The 17,868-nt window shown below is 35.9% G+C and overlaps 1 protein-coding gene across 1 annotated transcript; it reads left to right on the top strand.

The window, feature by feature from the left end:
* The first annotated feature begins 2,132 nt into the window (after positions 1-2,132).
* On the top strand, positions 2,133-17,526 carry LOC120187526. The gene is made up of 2 exons (XM_039191233.1): positions 2,133-2,138; positions 16,819-17,526. Exon 2 carries the CDS (start codon positions 16,863-16,865, stop codon positions 17,424-17,426), a length of 564 nt encoding a protein of 187 aa, XP_039047164.1. The 5' UTR covers positions 2,133-2,138; positions 16,819-16,862; the 3' UTR covers positions 17,427-17,526.
* Positions 17,527-17,868: the final 342 nt, after the last annotated feature.

The following is a 17,868-nucleotide window of genomic DNA, read 5'->3' as shown; positions in this document are numbered from 1 at the left end:
AGGACAGGAGTGCGAGACAAGTACTCTTTTACCTTCTCAAATGCAATCTGACAGTTTTTATCCCATGCTCCAAGGCTATTCTTTCGGAGGAGACGAAAGATGGGGTCACATTTGTCGGTTAACTAAGAGATAAACCGAGCTATGTAGTTTAGTCTGCCCAGAAAACCTCGGACTTCTTTTTGGGTTCGTGGTGGAGGTAGATTCTGGATAGCCTTAACCTTATCAGGATCGACCTGTATGCCTCTCCTGCTGACTATAAAGCCTAATAGTTTTCCAGATGTTACCCCGAAGGTACATTTGCTAGGGTTTAGTCTCAGTTGGAACTTTCTCAATCTCTGGAAGAGCTTCCTCAGATTCTTGACATGTTCATTCTCGGTTTGTGCCTTAACAATCATGTCGTCAACATAAACTTCGATCTCTTTGTGCATCATGTCGTGGAATAGGGTCACCATAGCTCTCTGATATGTTGCCCCAGCATTCTTTAATCCGAAAGGCATCACTTTGTAACAGAAAGTTCCCCACATTGTGACGAAAGTGGTCTTCTCCATGTCTTCGGGATGCATCTTGATCTGATTGTACCCCGAAAAACCATCCATGAATGAAAAGTAGGCGTTCCCGGCCGTATTGTCCACCAGAGTGTCTATGTGTGGCAGAGGAAAGTTTTCCTTGGGACTGGCCTTATTAAGGTCCCGGTAATCGACACACGTGCGTACTTTCCCATCCTTCTTCGGCACAGGCACTATGTTGGCCACCCACTCAGGGTATTTGGCTACTTGGAGAAAACCGGCATCAAATTGCTTCTTGACTTCCTCCTTGATCTTAAGGAGCATTTCTGGTCGCATTCTTCTCAGTTTTTGCTGCACAGGTTTGAATTTTGGTTTGATTGGCAGTTTGTGAACTACCATATCTGTGTCTAGTCCCGGCATGTCTTGATACGACCAAGCAAACACATCTCTGTACTCCTGAAGTAAGACTATCAGGTTTTTTCTTGCTTCAGTCGAAAGAGTTGTGCCGATTTTGACCTCCTTTCGATCTTCCTCAGTGCCCAAATTTAAGATTTCGATCACCTCCTCATGTGGCAGTATTTGCTTTTCTTCTCTTTCTATCATTCTCAATAATTCGGTAGGCAAGTTGTACTCCTCTTCATTATCGCATTCATCAAATTCCCCAAGACAAATGGTTGATTCAAAATCCACCTCCGGATCAGGATCATCAGTGCCCACATTATCGTTATCTGGGAACCTGAAAGGAGGAAGATGTGTATGTGTGAGAGGATAATATCCCACACGGAACGGTCAAGAACTAACTTTGAGAGTAACTGGAAATGAAGTACTGGAATGAAGGAGATAGATAATGAATAAAAGAAAAATTTGTTTGCCATGGAGAAGAAAAATGCATCTTTTATTAAACTTAAACCAAATGTTTATTTACCCTTACAAAAGATCACCTATTGCCCCGGGTATAGGGAAATAGGGATAGTTCGAATATTACTCTGAAAGATTCTTGTAAACCACAGGTAGTTCTTCCGCCGACCAACTGCTAGGTACAAACCCATGTGGCAGAGGGCATATCCCGGATCTATCTCTGCTCTCAACATCTTCTGTGGTCACGGCATTAACGTTCAGATCTTCCAGAGCCGTTTCTAACTCGGATATGGTGGTCTCAAACACATAACCACCTGACTTGAATGTTCTGAAGAGCGGCGGGAATGTCATAGGCTTCCATTGGAGTTCGTTTCCAGTCAATCTGGCCAACCTTCTCTCCCGGTTCTTTTGGATTTCCTTTCTCTTTTCATGATAACCGGGCTGAAAACCGAGCCCAAATTGGTCTAATTTTGGGATAGGACGGACAGGATTGATCATTCCTTGCAAATATTTCCCAAAACCTCTCCCGGTTCTTGCGCCTCGGCCTAGGGTTTGCTTGATCTCCATCCTTGTGCATTTGGAGAGTCGAGGTCTTGGGATTCTCTTTCCTTCTGCCACGAATGTGGCATTCACAAATTCCAAGGAGTGGAACGAACATTCTACCGCTTCCTCGTCTACTTCGATGTATGGAGCCTTCGTGGTCACGCTTGCCACGATATCTTCCTCAGCGTTGACAATTACTAAGGCCCCATCAATGACAAATTTAACTTTCTGGTGCAACGTGGAGGGTACTGCACCTGCTTGATGAATCCACGGCCTTCCCAAAAGACAGCTATAGGACGGCATGATATCCATCACAAGGAACTCAACATCATAGGTGGCTGGTCCAATGGTCAATGGTACCTCGATCCTTCCGATTACCTCTCTTTTGGTCCCATCAAATGCTCGGACCACATTCTGACAAGCTCTCATATGAGAGGTATCTATTGGTAGCCTCTTCAATGTAATCAAAGGCATCACGTTCAGGGCTGAACCATTATCGATTAAGACACTTGGTAAAGCGTGCCCCTTACAGTAGGTAGTAATGTATAACGCCTTCGTTCGGCCTCTTCCTCCTGATGGAATCTCATCATCTGAAAACGAGATGAGATTATCAGCTTGAATATTGTTCACCAGTCGATCCATTTTGCTGACTGGTATGTCTTGTGGCACGAACGTTTGATTAAGGACATTCAACAACGCTTCTCGTGTGCTTCGAGCTTAAAAATAGTGCTAGCATTGAAGTACGTGTAGGTAAGTTATGGAGCTGTTCTACAATGTTGTACTCGCCGTGCTTCAAGATCTTGAGGAACTCTTTAGCTTCTTCTTCCTTTATAGGTTCATTGACAACTAGCACATCTTCTTTGAACGGCTCCAGTGGTCTTTGCCCCACCTTACTATTACCTCCTCCGGAAGTACTCACCTGACACTCGTACTTCCATGGCACTTGCCGATTGTCCTTATATTGAAAAGGCCGAGGTGCGGAGATTACCACTTTGGCTGGTGTTGTCACTGTCATACTTGCCTTAGGGGTAATTATCAAAGGACTACCCCTACCAAATTTTCTATCTGATGATTCTCCAGTGGCACAAACATCTGCTTCCAAGGACTCCTGAATTTCTTCATAAAACTCCAGCTCCTTTCGATCCATCATGAGCTGGACTAACAATCTGAACTCCGGGCAATCTTGCACTTTATGCCCTTCTTTGTTGTGGTAATAACAATGGTTACCGTCTTCATTTTCTGTCATATCTGGATATGGTGCAAGAAATCCTGCCTTTACCATTTGGCTCCATACCCAAGCCAAAGGAGATTTGATTTCCGAAACACTTGATTTAATTCTCCTTCCCCCTTCAGTAGTAATGGCATTGATTCCTGTCTCCTGATGATTGGGCAAGGGATTCTGGGCGACGTTTGGTGCTCCGGAGTTGAAAGTGATCCAATTATTGTTTCTCATTCGTTGCACAAGTCTCTTGAATGCGAGACAACTTTCAATCGAATGCCCCTGCACACCGCCATGGTATTCGCAGTGAGCGCTCTCGTCATACCATTTCGGGTAAGGGGGATTTATTGGATTCATAGGATAAGGCGACACTGCATGAGTGTCGAAGAGCTGTTGGTATAATTCTTTATACGTCATGGGAATGGGGTTAAACTGCTCCCTTTCCCTTTCTCTTCTTGGTTCTCTCGGGTTCTGTCTAGAAGTACCGGATGGTACAGCCGCTGTGGAATTTGAGCTTGAGATCGTAACTCCCTTGCTGACACTGTAGGTGTTTACATTGTTGATCTCTCGCTCTTTGTTCTTCATGGGAGGTTTTTTACTGGAGTCTCCTCCCTCAATCTTTCCTTGTTTAATGGCCAACTCGATCATTTCACCGGCCATGACCAAATCTGAGAAACTTCCCGACGTGATTGCTACCAAGTGCCCGAAGTAAGGTGCCTTCAAGGTCTGTACAAACAGCTTTCTTGTTTCCTTTTCATCCAAGGGCGGATGAACTTGCACAGATAAATCCCTCCATCTCTGTGCGTACTGTCGGAAACTCTCATTGTGTTTCTTCTCTAGGCTTTGTAACATGACCCGGTCTGGTCTCATATCGTTGATATGCTTATACTGCTCCAAGAAAGACTTGGCTAAGTCTTTCCACGTCTTGATATGAGTTTGGCTAAGCTGGTTGTACCACCGAATAGCTGAACCAGACAGGCTCTCCTGAAAACAATGGATCAGGAGTTGGTCATTCCCGCCATATCCTGTCATCTTTCGGTAGAACATAGTGATATGGGCTGAAGGGCAACTGTTCCCGTCGAACTTTTCAAACTCAGGAACTTTAAACTTTGGTGGAAGCACCAAGTCTGGAACTAGGCTCAGCTCCATTGCGTCCACTCTATAATAATCATGGTCTCCCTGGACCATCTTTATTTGATCTTCTAATATTTTTATCTTTTCTTCCATCTTTTTGGCTTTATCTTCCTCATCAAAGTCTGGGACATGATAATCATCCGGATGGCCATCATGGATGATTGTAGAAGTTTGTATCTTCACAGCAGGTGCAACTTTTCGCTTTGGTAACGAATGAGTCCCCGGGTAGTGCTGCTTTCCCTTTAGTAGCAGATGCGTCCCCGTGTAATATTCCGGGTGAGATAACCACTTGCGGGGTTGGTGGTATGGCCACTCCCTCGGAAGAAATGCCCCCTGATGCACTAGCTTGTTGTAGACCCGACAACTTGGCTACGATTTGGTCGACCAAGGACTCTTGATTTTTCTTGATGGACTCAAGAGTACTTTCACTGTTCTGAGCCATCTTATCTTCTAGTTCCTTTTGAAGTCTTGCCATGTGCTCTTCGATCTTCTCCATTCTGGCTTCCATTTGTCTCTTTTTTGTTCGAGTATTGTGCGGATGATGTGTATCTGATGCTTGTGGTGGTAAGCTCGGTGTCTGAGACATGTTCTGTTAGTTAATACGAATGTAAAAACATGGAAAAAATATAAAATAAAACAGACATGAAATATAAAATGCAAGAAATGCAATGCATGATGTATGCAATTGGAGGCATTGATCCAGAAAAGTGTTCATTATTATAAATAACCCTTGTTCAGACAAAAATGTCTTATCTTTTAAGAGACATAAAAAATAGATTAAAGGTACATTTGGACTAAATCCTCTAGACCCCGAACAGCTTCCAGTAGGTTGACAAGTCTTCTGCCTTCATCTGTCACTGGTTGAATGCCTTGTCGAACCACACCCGCTTCCCTTGCTAGGCCGTGAAGATGACGGGCTGCTTTTTGCACTTGATCCAGGAAATCTCGGATGGTTGCGTCTCGGGCCCTCACCCTTCGCTGTGCTTGTTCCCAACAGAAACGCCATTGTAATCCTCCGTCGAAAGGCACCATCTGAAGCTCGTTTGCTTGCCTCTTGAACCCATCTACAATAGCTTCTAACTCAGCTATTGTCTTGCCATCTTTCTCATGTCGTTTTTCTAAGTTAGCTATCCGAACTCTCAAGCGCTGGTTCTGATATTGACTATCTGCCAAGCGTCTTTGGGCAGTCTTCATCTGTTCCTTCCAAGCTTTCTCATCAGGCCCTTCAAACTTCATTTTCAGGCTATGAGCCTCGTCTTTCCAGTATTCAGAGGTTACCTTCAACTTGGAGTTATCCTTGACTTTGTCTTGATACCCCTTTCTCAAGTCTTCGAGCTCAAAATGGACTCTTTTTTGTTCTTTTTCCAGTTTTTCTGCCCGATCTTTCTGAGAATCAGCATCGAGCTTCCACTGATAACGTTCAGATTCAAGTTCCTTTATCCTTTGCTTCAGCTCATTATTCACGGCTTCAAACTCGGTCTTGGCTATCTCGAGTTCAGAAGGGACATGCCTGAGATGTTCTTCCATGGTCCGGGTGTCATCACAGTCTGGCACAGGGATGTTGTCATTCTTTCTTAATCTTCGCCACTCCACATAATCCGGAGTGAGCATGCTTCTGGTAGCTACAACATCCATCCATCCGGAATACTTTCCTCCACGAATCGGCTGCTTCTTTGATCATCTTCTTATAGCTGTCGCCGTGATACTCAAACTCTGACCTAGCCAACCCGCATGTTGCTGGGACAAACTGACGTGCTCCGTACTGTCTAAGTGCTAATAGTGGAGCATACCCGACTGCTCCCCAAAGTCCAAGTAAGGTCACAGTGTCAGAGTCACCATATCGGAAAAGAACGTCACTGAGAAATAGCCAGGGGGCTCTCCAGACAATATCCCGGTCCTGAAGATGCGTAAAGACCTTTATCCATTTTTCCTTCGAGGCGCCTTCATGCCATTTTAGGGTGATAAATTCACCTAGAGGTGAATAGGTGGTACTGAAACGGCGGTAGGCAACCCCGTTAGTCTTCCAGAAGTGGCTGTGAATCCAGACCTGAAGGAGTTGGATGCACCCGGTGAATCTTCCTCCGCCCGTTCTTCGGCAATGGTTGAGAGATCGAAAGGTCTCGGCCAAGATGGTTGGTGCTGGGTTAACTCGTTTAGAAAGTTGCTCAAATAGTTCCACCACGGCAGCGTCAATGCACCCCAAAGCCTTCGGAAATATGATCAAACCGTACAGACCCAGTGCAAAAAGGTCTATAGTCTTCCACTCATCAGGGTGGTTTTTTATTAGTTGCTTTATATGGATCCACTCGATTCCTTCCCCGCTACCTTTGTGCCGGAGTCGATCAGTCACCCACTTTTCATCAACCCCCCGCAATCTTGGCCAGTCCGTTCTTGAAGGGCTGACTCTTGATATGTTTAATATATGCCCTCTCTAGTTTGATGCTTTCGCAGTGCAGTAGAGTAGTATACTCTTCGATAGTAGGCACCATGTCTTCCTGGTTAAAGGTGAAACAACTATATCCAGGGTTCCAGAATTGAATTAATGCTCGGAGTAAGGGCTCATCAGTCTTGACATGGAGCAAGAGGGCGATATCACCATATCGTTGGCTGAACTTCTGCTTTCTGTCATTCTTCCAACTGTCCCAAATATTTCGCAGCTCTTGGGCATTATTCTGTTTCAGGCTGACAGCGGCATAACTAACCAGTTCTGACACATAGTTTCCCTGAAGACTGTCTCCCTTCTCTTTCTGAGCCTTCTCGGACCATAGTCGTGCCTCAGCGTTTTCAATCTCTTGATTACAACACCTTTGTCCATTAATTCAAATTATTTTGTGTATAACAAACGCTTTTTAGGGATCAATAGCCTCTTGTAATGATGCAAATGCTAGAAAACAAACACAAAGGCAAAAACGTTAGTAAAATAAAAATACAAAAAAATGACTGAAGGAAAAAGAGCAAAAAAAATGGTTAGGGTAAAAATATCCTAAGTTTTGGAACGTGGTTTCGGGGTAGGCTCTAATTCTTCATGGTCTCCCGGTTTAGGTTTAAAAAAACGGTACCCGAGTTCTCCTTGTCGGTGCCCCCTTGGGCTTGCCAGACCCTTAGTCCTAAACCCATCACAGGCTTGTGTGGACTAAGTTAAACTCGAGGGGACACATTCCCTTATGCCCGCACGGTGAATAAATTCACACGAAGACATAAGATATATGAATCCCGAAGGCTACTTGCTAGGCCCGCACAGTGAATAAATTCACACGAAGGCGTCGCTTTCACCCCCACTTAAAATAGGAATTGGAGCTCGGGTATAGAGCCTTAGATGAAAAAAACTTTGAAGTCTGAAATCATGAGAAAACGATTAGTCCAACTATTTACTCGAAAATATAATCAAAAGTAAGTAAAAAGGATCGAAATATTACCTTAAAATTTAAACTTACCATTTTCGTTAAAAAGACAACTGGAAATTACCTTAGCCTGACTCACTTACCTGTCCCCAGCGGAGTCGCCAAGCTGTCGTAGCCGTCTTTCGGTTGGGCCCGGAATTGGGCTTCGACTTGAGTGATTGGGTTAGAGTCGCCACCGACCATTTTAAAACGAATTTAGGTGGGTCGGACACCATCTTACATGATCTGCGTTTTTTTTAGAAATGTGTCGAGTTCGGGAGTCGATTACGGTCAAGGAAGGATTAGCACCCTTGAACCGCCCTTTCGGTACTACGTAATTTCCAGTTGTCATGATTTAAGAAAATTGTAATTTTAAATTAAAAAGGTAAAATTTGATCCTGAATTACTTACTTCTGATTGTTTTGAAAACATCCTTAAAAAACTGAGAAAATGGTCAGATAATAAAAATAATAAAATTAGAATATAAAAATAAGGCGAACAAACGAAATAAAGAAAGTATAATGTACACAAGAATTAAGAATGAAATACGAATAAAATTTACAAGGAAAAATACGAAAATTCAAATAAAGAAAAAAAATAAAAATATAAATAGATAGGTAAATAATAATATACATGAATAAAAAATATAAAAACAAAGAAAATAAAAAAACAAATATGAGTAATATATATATAATAAATAGCATGTAATAAAAGAAAAATAAGTAATGTATATATATATATAAACTAATAAGAATATAATATAATATAGTGTAAATAAATAAAAATCCAAATATCTATGTATAAAAGAGTAAATACGAGATATAATAAAATATATATAAGTATAAAGGGGTAAAATGAAACAAAATAAAGTTAGATGGCCGAATTAGAATATAACCAAGGGAATTAAACCGATTTGGGGACCAAATTAAATGTTTTTTTAAAACAGAGGGAGCCAAAATGAAGTTTACCCAACCGATTTGGGGACCAAATTAAATGTTTTTTAAAAACAGAGGGAGTCAAAATGAAGTTTACCCCTTTTAGCAAAACACGTGGATCCATCAAAACCGGGTCGGGTCTAGGCGCGGGTCAAGAGCCGCTATAAAAGTTAAAAATTTTTAATCTCGCTCATTTCTCTCTTCACCAAACGAGAGAACTTCTTTCTCTCTTTCATTTCCTCTGCCTTGTTCTTCAAGACGAAGAACAAGGCTATGTTTTCCAGAAATCAGCCGCCGTGGCCTCCACCTGCCGCCTTGCCACCGCCGTTGATCGGCGACGGCCGCCGGTCATCGGCGGCAACCAGCTAAAAAAAACTGGTTTTTTGAAAGCTCTTCGCCCGCACGTTTTAAAAATCAAAGTATTTTTCCCAACCAAGCCTCGGGGAACCGTAGATCTAAGAGAGAATATCACGGTTCCCTTGTGTTCATCGGCCCCAAATCTTCTATTTTTTTCGAGTAAAACGACAAGGACATAACGCATACAAGGGAAAGAAGTAAGAAAGGTATAAACTTTCACCTTTTTATTTCTTCTTGAAACGTTTACAAGGCTCGTTTTTTTTTTTTTGCTGAGTAATTTCCTGTGTGTGCTCTCGTGATTTCCAGTATTTTTTTGTGTATTTTCGTATCCTGAAAAGCTTCTAATTACATGGCTTTATAGTGATAACCTAGGCTATTTTTAGAGTTTTAATCCGAGTAAAACTCGGTTTGTTTGTGGTGATAATCCACGATTCTGACTTGGTTGTTTTTGTTGAAACACGTTCATTGGCGCTTGTTTGGTGGCCGAGAGTCTTGCGCCGGAGAACTCGGATCCGTTGGAGATAAGAAACGTGCAGCCATGGGGAGTTGAAGGGGAGAACGGCGCTAGGGTTTCTGGAAACCCTAGCCTATTGGTCACGTGCCTTGGGCTGCTGAGGCGTTGGATCTGGGCCACTTGTACTTGGGCCATTTGTTATTATTTTATTTGTAAAGGGCCTGTGTACAAACATAAAAAAAATTTAAGTATGTATATTATGTAATGTGGTTAGAAATTATTATATGAAAGAACATTATTTAAATCTGATGAAATTTAGTGTCTTCACACATGTGAATGATAACCATTATATTAAAGCAACATTACGCGAAGGTTGTCCTTTGCCAAAGTGACATTGCATCTGCATGGAAATATTCATATGTTAGTTGTCTGGAAGAGTTTTGTAAACATTATTTTCGTATTTCTGAAACTTTTAACCTATCGAAGTAATTATGTAACGTTCAATTTATTGTAATTCTAGTTTATTTATCAATGAATATTTTAATATTTATTTTTTTATACATATATATGTATAATTAAATTAGTATAAAAGATAACAAAAATTAAAAAAATAAATAATTATTATCACGTTGGAAAAATAAATGAAAAATATTTTAATTGAAAACTTTAATAATGAAAAAGATAAAACTTTAATAAAAAAAATAAAAACACATTATTATTACGATAAAAAAATCTAATAAAAAAATATAATCATTACATTAATTTTTTGATGTTTTAATAAAAAAATATAATCATTACGTCAAATTTTTAATAAATTTAATAAAAAATTGATATATTTAGACTGACTCAAATTAAGTTAAACGAAATGACAAACCATAGTCAGATTTGATCATAGCAAAATCTCGACAACGACATGACAAACTGACCCATCCTCTCTGTACCACGTGATTTCTCTAAAAGAAGTCACCACCACTTGCAGAACACGTGGCCCCCACTTTTCGAAACCGTATATCTTCTCCCGATACACATACGGCCATAGCCTTTTTTATTTGTTTAAATAAATGAAAAAATTATAAAAATTCGAGATGATAAGATATTGACACGTGGGGAAAATGCGTAAGGAAAGGGCAAGTTGATATTTTCAAGAACCGGCTTCAAACGAAACCAAGACAAGGCAGCCAAGTTGAGCGGCAAAAGCTGACGTTTATTTGGGGATATACCTTTCGTTGTTCTTTCTTAGCTGCTTCTGGAAACGTGTCGGCTTGGCCGCCGGCTGAAACTGGCTTAGACCCCGGACCGTAGATAAAGCGTGGGGTCCACTAAATTTAATTGTTTTAGAATTAATTCATTACTTTATTTTATTTCTTTTTCAACGGGTGAGAATGGAGAAGGTCCACCCAAATCATCTAACTGCCGCGGAACTCGGGCTCTATGTTTTCAGCTACGTTTTGTGCGGTATCTTATCTATTTTATTAGTATTTTTTTAAAATATAATTAATTCATTTTAACGAATAGACCACATAAAAAAATCATCAAATCATCCTAAAATTTAAGCTATATATGAATAAATGTTATAATCAGCATCAACACTAATATATTATAAAACATGACATCACAATTAATAACTTTATTATAGTTAAAATATTATTCAATACGAACTAAATTATCTCAATGGTTAAAGAAATAGTTTTTGTTCTTAAATATCTTAAGTTCGAATCTACAAACAGAAGTTTGTGAACACATTTAATGTCAAATAATTTAAAATATTTGAAATAGATATTATTTTATAATCATCTCAGTTTAATAAAAAAATATTGAATTATTTTATATTTTAATATTTAATTTCATAATTAATCTAAATCAATTAAGCACATACATATAATTTGTTACTTAAAAAAGCTTGTTCAATTTATTTAATTAATCCGATTAATTCTTTTCTCCCAATTCTTGATTGGGTTATTTTAAGTGTTAGTTTTTTTTTTATAAAAACAACCAAATTTATTTAAAATAGAGTATATTCTAAATTATAATAAATATTTACAATCATAATAGTAAATTAAACACATAATTAAAAATTTTCTTATAATTATTTAAACAAAACTATGTTAAGATCACATAAGAGCCATATAAGGAAAGATTAAAAAATCAATTAAAAAACTCAAACAAAGATATATACAAACATATATGATCATATCGACAAACGAAACACAAAATGAGATCAAGCCATTAAAATACAACCGACAAACTGTATATCAGACTCGAGCGACGTGAAAAACTATCCACGAACGAAAATCAAGTATCCAAATTCGATTCGAGGATTCAAAGCAAAGAAGATCGACAAGATATTATATAAACATCATCTTATCAGTCGTAATGATATCAAATAAACACTTAAAAAAAGATTAAAAAAATCAAACAATCGAAAAATATGTCAAAAGATTAAAGAAAATGTGTCATAAAGATAGATGAAAATGTGTTATACATGTAAACTTATTAAAAATTAAAAAAAAATAGATATATGATATAAGAAAAGAAAAATACAATAAAGAATACCGACAACCGACAATCAACATTAAAATTGATGTCGATTGTCGATCAATAAAAACGAAAAAGAAAAGAGATAAACAATATACGAATGAAAAAAATCAAATTTTTAATAAAAGAAAACATACAACGAGATAAAAGTATAAACATTTATTATTAAATAATAGAGTGTTTTTGTTAGATATGACTCATATACCAGTTGGAGGATAGATGCTAGAGTGAAGTTGAGCGAAACGAACATAATTGTAACCCAATTTTTGTACCAGGGTTATTTTGGTAATTGTATTGGGATTATTTTTATATTATGTAATTGTAACCTAATTATTATTATTATTACTAATAATAAGAAAACAACCGCTCATAGTTCCCGATGACGTAAGCACCTTATCGAACCTCGTTAAATTTTGTTTTCTTTATTTTTTTTACTGTTCGTTTATTTCCAGCGTTGCTTATCCTATTTCCCAACAGTTTTTCGATTTTAAGTGTTGATATTGTTTGCACGTGTTTTATAAGTGCAAAATTTATCGAAGTGGACTATTAGGTTTCACCAATCTTTCTGTGATTGTTTCTTGGAAACTTGAAGGAGTTAGGTGTGGTTTCAATCTTTGTTTGCTTGTTAAAGGAAATAGAAAATGATTGTGATAAATTTTCAATTTATTTTTAACCGCACAATTTTTTTATGCAATTTTTGTAAATCGAAGTTGGAAAATTTTATATTGTTTGACGAGAATCGAAAATATTATTAATTTAATTTATAAAATTTAAAATTTTAAAGAACTCAATTTATAATTTTAAATTGTATAATTATAAATTAGTAAAGATAAATTATTTAAAATAAAGGGTAAACTATATCAATGAACACCAAATTATTACTCCTTTTCATTTTGATCATCATTTTTTGGAATTTTATTAATCAGGTCACTCAACTATTTAAATACATTCAATTAAACCATTTACCGTTAATATTTAATGGAAAAGCTGATGTGGCAGTTAAAATATTTAATATAATTACATATTTGGTCACTATTACTTATATATTCTATCAATTTGGTTCTAATTTTAATAAATTAAAATTTTTAATATGTTTAATATAATGACACATGTCATTATACATTGCACCATTTGATTTGAGGGATAAATTTATTTTAATTTATTAAAATTAGGACTAAATTGATAGAATATATATGTAACAATTCTAAATGTGTAATTATATCAAATATTTTAACTGTCACATCAGCTTCTCTGTTAAATATTAACGATAAGTAACTTAATTAAATGTATTTAAATAATTGAATGATCTGATTGATAAAATTTTAAAATTATGGTCGAAATGAAAGGGAGTAATAGTTAGGTTGTTAATTGTATAGTTCACCCTTTATTTTAAATAATTTACCTTTAAATTTTTAACTAGTTTATAATTTTACATTGAGTACTTGAAATTTTAAATTTTTATAAATTAAATTAATGGTGTTCATCTTAGATATTAATTAAATATCAAATGAAATAAAATATCTATTATCTTTTATTCTTATTAAATAATTTTTTAACATCGAGAGAAAGAATAATTCACCGGATAAATATCATTTATTTTGGGATGAGTTTGTTATGGTCGACTAGTACCATTGAGTACAATTAACGATGAACACCATTAATTTAATTCTATAAAAGTTTAAAATTCTAAATGACTCAACGTATAATTATATATTAGTTAAAAATTTAAAGGTAAATTATTTAAAATAAAATATTAATTACATTATAGTAAACTATACGAGTGATCACCTAACTATAGCCCATTTCCATTTTGATAATCATTTTTGAATTTTTGTCAATTATGTCACCCAACTATTTAAGCGCATTGAGGCCACCTGACGTTAACATTTAACGGAATTACTGATGTGACAGTTAATATAATTATTATAAATACTTATTTTGGTCGTCGTTACTTATATATTCTATCAATTTAGTCTTAATTTTAATAAATTAAAATAAATTTAATCTTCGAATTAGATCGTGCCACGTGTCACTAATGTCAAATATCAAGACACGTGTTGTCACCCGATTAGAGGATTTAATTTATCTTAATTTAAATAGTATTTTGTTAATGATTTTAGGAGTTTTATTTTTGGATGTTTGATCTATTAGAAATATTTTTGTGATTAGAAAATTTATGATATGAAAAAGGTGATAATTGAGTCTAACTGTTTGAAAATTATTCGTGATTATTTGTTTAAAAAATTTGATTCGATCTATCCGATTCGTTGATCAGTTGACCCGATCCTCAAATTTGGATATCTGATCCATTTTTTGATTTTCGGATAGTTCGGGCCGGATATCTATTTTTTTTTCAGATATTATGATCGGATAAATTCTAATTTCGAATTATTTGAAAAATTTAAAACTTTTGGGCCTTTGAACTTTTTTATCTAGGCCCAGTGATCTTACCCAGCCCACACCTAGCCTGAAATATCAACCTTACCGTGCAGCTTTGATCCGCTCCCCCCCCCCCCCAAAAAAAAAACAATTTTAGTTTTGTTTTCACGTTTTATTCTGCCAAGTGCTAATCACATAAGCATATATTTTTATAATATATTTCTAAGATAAACTTTAAAATATATTTCTAATACAAATTCTAAAATTCAATATATATAATTTTATTCGTCCCTAAGATTTTTTTCCTACAAATTTTTAGGTTTGATAAATTATGTATTAATAATATATAATATAGGTACAAAATATGTTGTATAAAGTCACAAAATATTAAATTTTATTTTTTAAAAAATTAAAGTTTTGTATTTAGATTAGGATATTCGAATATCCGATATGATATTTCGGATATAAAAAAATTCGGATATCTAATTTTTTGGATCAGATACAAATCGTAATTTTTGTGATCTAAATTTTCAGATATCCGAAGTTTCAGATCGGATAATATCTGATAATACACACCCCTAAATGAAGTGAAAAATAAGTTCATAAGATAATCTATTACAAGCCAACTGTAAAAAACTATCTACTAACCTAATGAGAGTAATCAAGTCTCATATATAAATTGAAAATCTCTAAATTTGACTCAAAATTCCAAGATGATAACATACTAGAGCAAATAAATGTAAATCATTTGTGAAACATGATAGTTGAATTTGTTTAAATGGTCAAAATTATCGTAAATGAGAAGTATTATAAGATGATCATATATTGGAGATGGATACTTCTAAAGACACCTAGGATATAACCAATAATATTTGAGATAAAAAATCTTAAATCAAGTTTTATTTCGACATATAGATACTTGAATATGAATTTGTTCTATTCATAGACATATATGAAAAGGAATTTAACACGGTTCAATATGAGTTAAATATATCTATTATCCTAGTGAGGGTAAGATTGTCAAAATGTAAATAAAAATATTTTTCCTTTAAAGAAGAGAAAAAAAATTTGGATTTGAAATTATCGAATCTTAGTTGGTCTATAATCATTATATCTTAGCTGGTTTAGAAGCACCGTATCTTAATGGATTTAAAATTATTATTTAAGTGATATTATATTTAGATCTTCAAATATTATTTGATGTATATATAATTCATGTGAAATAATTGTTATGCACAATGCAAACCAAGATGTGTTTGGTTAAAATTATTGACCCAACACATTTAAAAGAAATGTGATTTATTTCAAAATGATAATATACCAAATATCTTATAGGAAGATACTGCATTATAATGTATAACTCAATTGAAATACTATATATAAAAGGAACATATTTCCCTAAAGTTTTTTCCCGAATGATTTTTAAAAGAACAATAATGAGTTCGTTTAAATGATAATTTGAAAGATTTAATCACCAATGTATCATCTATTTCAAATTCTGAATATTCAAGATTGAATTGTAAATACTTGAAGATCTTATGTGATATTATAATGAAAGGGAGTACATTGTACTTTTTTCTTCGTAACGTATGTTTTATCCCAAAGATTTTTTTATGTTAAGTTTTTTTTATAAGTTAATATGATATGCGTATCAAAGAAATGTTTATTTTCTTATTACCTCGAACCTCTTATTTTTAGATTTTTACATGTGTCATTATCTCGAACCTCTTCACAAACATTTTAAAAATAAAAATTCAAATAACAAGAAGAGTCTAAACCAGTTGCATCCACTTTCAGTGAAAATATTGTTTCCAGAAAAGACGTGTGTTTTATTTGTTTGTTGACAAAACAAAACTAAATTAGAGAACACATAATTGAATCTTAATAAGATCAGCGTTTAAAAAAATGGGTTTAAACAAACTCAAACATAGTTAATTACGTTCAATTAAAGTAATTTAGAAAATTTTAATTAAAAAAAGTACTTTAGAAAAATTAAGTATCGTATAGAAATAAATTAGAGATTCAATAAAATATGGACTTGTTTTTTCCCCGGAAAATATCTTGAACGAAAAACCAATTTTTAAACAAGTTGACTAAAATACCCTTTCCAACCGAAACCACAAATTCCAGAAGCCGAGCCACGCCAACGGGACGCAAAAGCTAATCTAAAACAAAAAAGAAAAGTCTCAAAGGGCCGTGATTGACTAGGATTGTGGGTCCCATTCTGGCCGGACCTGAAGCACGGACTTCAAATCCTTTTAATAAAATCTAAACCGGAAACTTGTCTCGGGACGCCCACTTTTTTAATTAAGGAAAAAAAAGAAAGCAAGAGCCCCGTGATGACCTAAGATCTTGCTTCCCCACGCGCCTGAGTCTCCAACGTCTTTCTCTCTCTCTGGTCTCATTATATAAACTCCTGCCCCCCGACTCTCTCTCTCCACGATAAACTTGTTCATTCGCGTTTGTGTATTTCCAAAAGTTCTTTACGATACAGAGAGAATAATCGTTTAACCTGAAGTTCTTCGCCGTTCAGTGATTTTTCATTTTTGTTTGCTCGTTTTCATGGATGAGTGTATCAGTAAGAAGCGAGTTAGAGATGACTTGAACGAGTGGGATCTGGATTCGCCCGAGATGAAGAGACTCAGGGATGATTTCTTAGATTTTCTTGACGAGTCGGAATCTTTACCCGTTAATCAAGACCTTGCATCGGTAATGAAGAGTTTGGAAGAGGAGATATCTGCTGCGCCGTCTACTTCGACGGAATCGGTGCCGGTTGTTGACCTGACTTCTGATTACGGTGCGTCGCAGGCGGATCTCGGTTACCTTCTCGGTGCTTCCGACGACGAGCTTGGACTGCCTCCTCCTACCGCTTCAACAACCGGCGGTGAAGAAAGGTCCGAAGTTACTGATCTGGCGCCAGTCGAGTCACACTCGTCTGGAATCGTTGATTTGTGGGGGTTTGAGGTGCAGAACCCGGGCTACGATTCCTTCGAGTCTGGATTCTTTGATAATTACGATGTTGAACATGTTTCTTATGATGGATTGTTCGAGTACGCCGATGTTTATTACGGCTCCTCCGATATTTCCGGCTATTTATGGCGGCCGGAAACTCTGTCAGCGGAGTAGAACTCCTGAACATAAATCTAAAAAAAATCAAGCGAAGCGAAATACAAAGCGTAGCCGAAATGTAAATTGTTTTTGCCCGTCATAGAATTTTTTAATTAAAACATACAATTTGGTTTAGAAATTTGAAAGGAAAGATGCTTTTGTTATTAGTTTGAGATGGGATTCAATTTCCTTGACGTTTTGCACCAACTTGATAGTTGTTGGCCACTGAAGGAACGTGCTGTGTCCGCTTTAGGGCACCTCCAATGATTCTCTACATTTGGAGAATTTCTCCAAAGTAGAGAGAATTTTCTCTCCAACCCTGCGCCAGATATATCGGCACTGTAGATCGCGCTACATATGTTTTTTTTTTAAATTAAAGTATATTAAATTATAATATAGATAAAAACATATTAAAATTAGATAAATAATTATATTAATTTTTTTGTAATTTTTTTGATTT

Source organism: Hibiscus syriacus, unplaced genomic scaffold, assembly GCF_006381635.1.
Source record: "Hibiscus syriacus cultivar Baekdansim isolate YM2019G1 unplaced genomic scaffold, ASM638163v2 tig00113725_pilon, whole genome shotgun sequence".
Taxonomy (NCBI): Eukaryota; Viridiplantae; Streptophyta; class Magnoliopsida; order Malvales; family Malvaceae; genus Hibiscus; species Hibiscus syriacus.
Note: the sequence above shows the minus strand (reverse complement) of the source record. Positions and strands in the feature narration are given on the sequence as shown.

Bases quoted from the DNA above. Each gene is read 5' to 3' on its own strand.
- LOC120187526 (XM_039191233.1), top strand. From the start codon at position 16,863: ATGGATGAGTGTATCAGTAAGAAGCGAGTTAGAGATGACTTGAACGAG.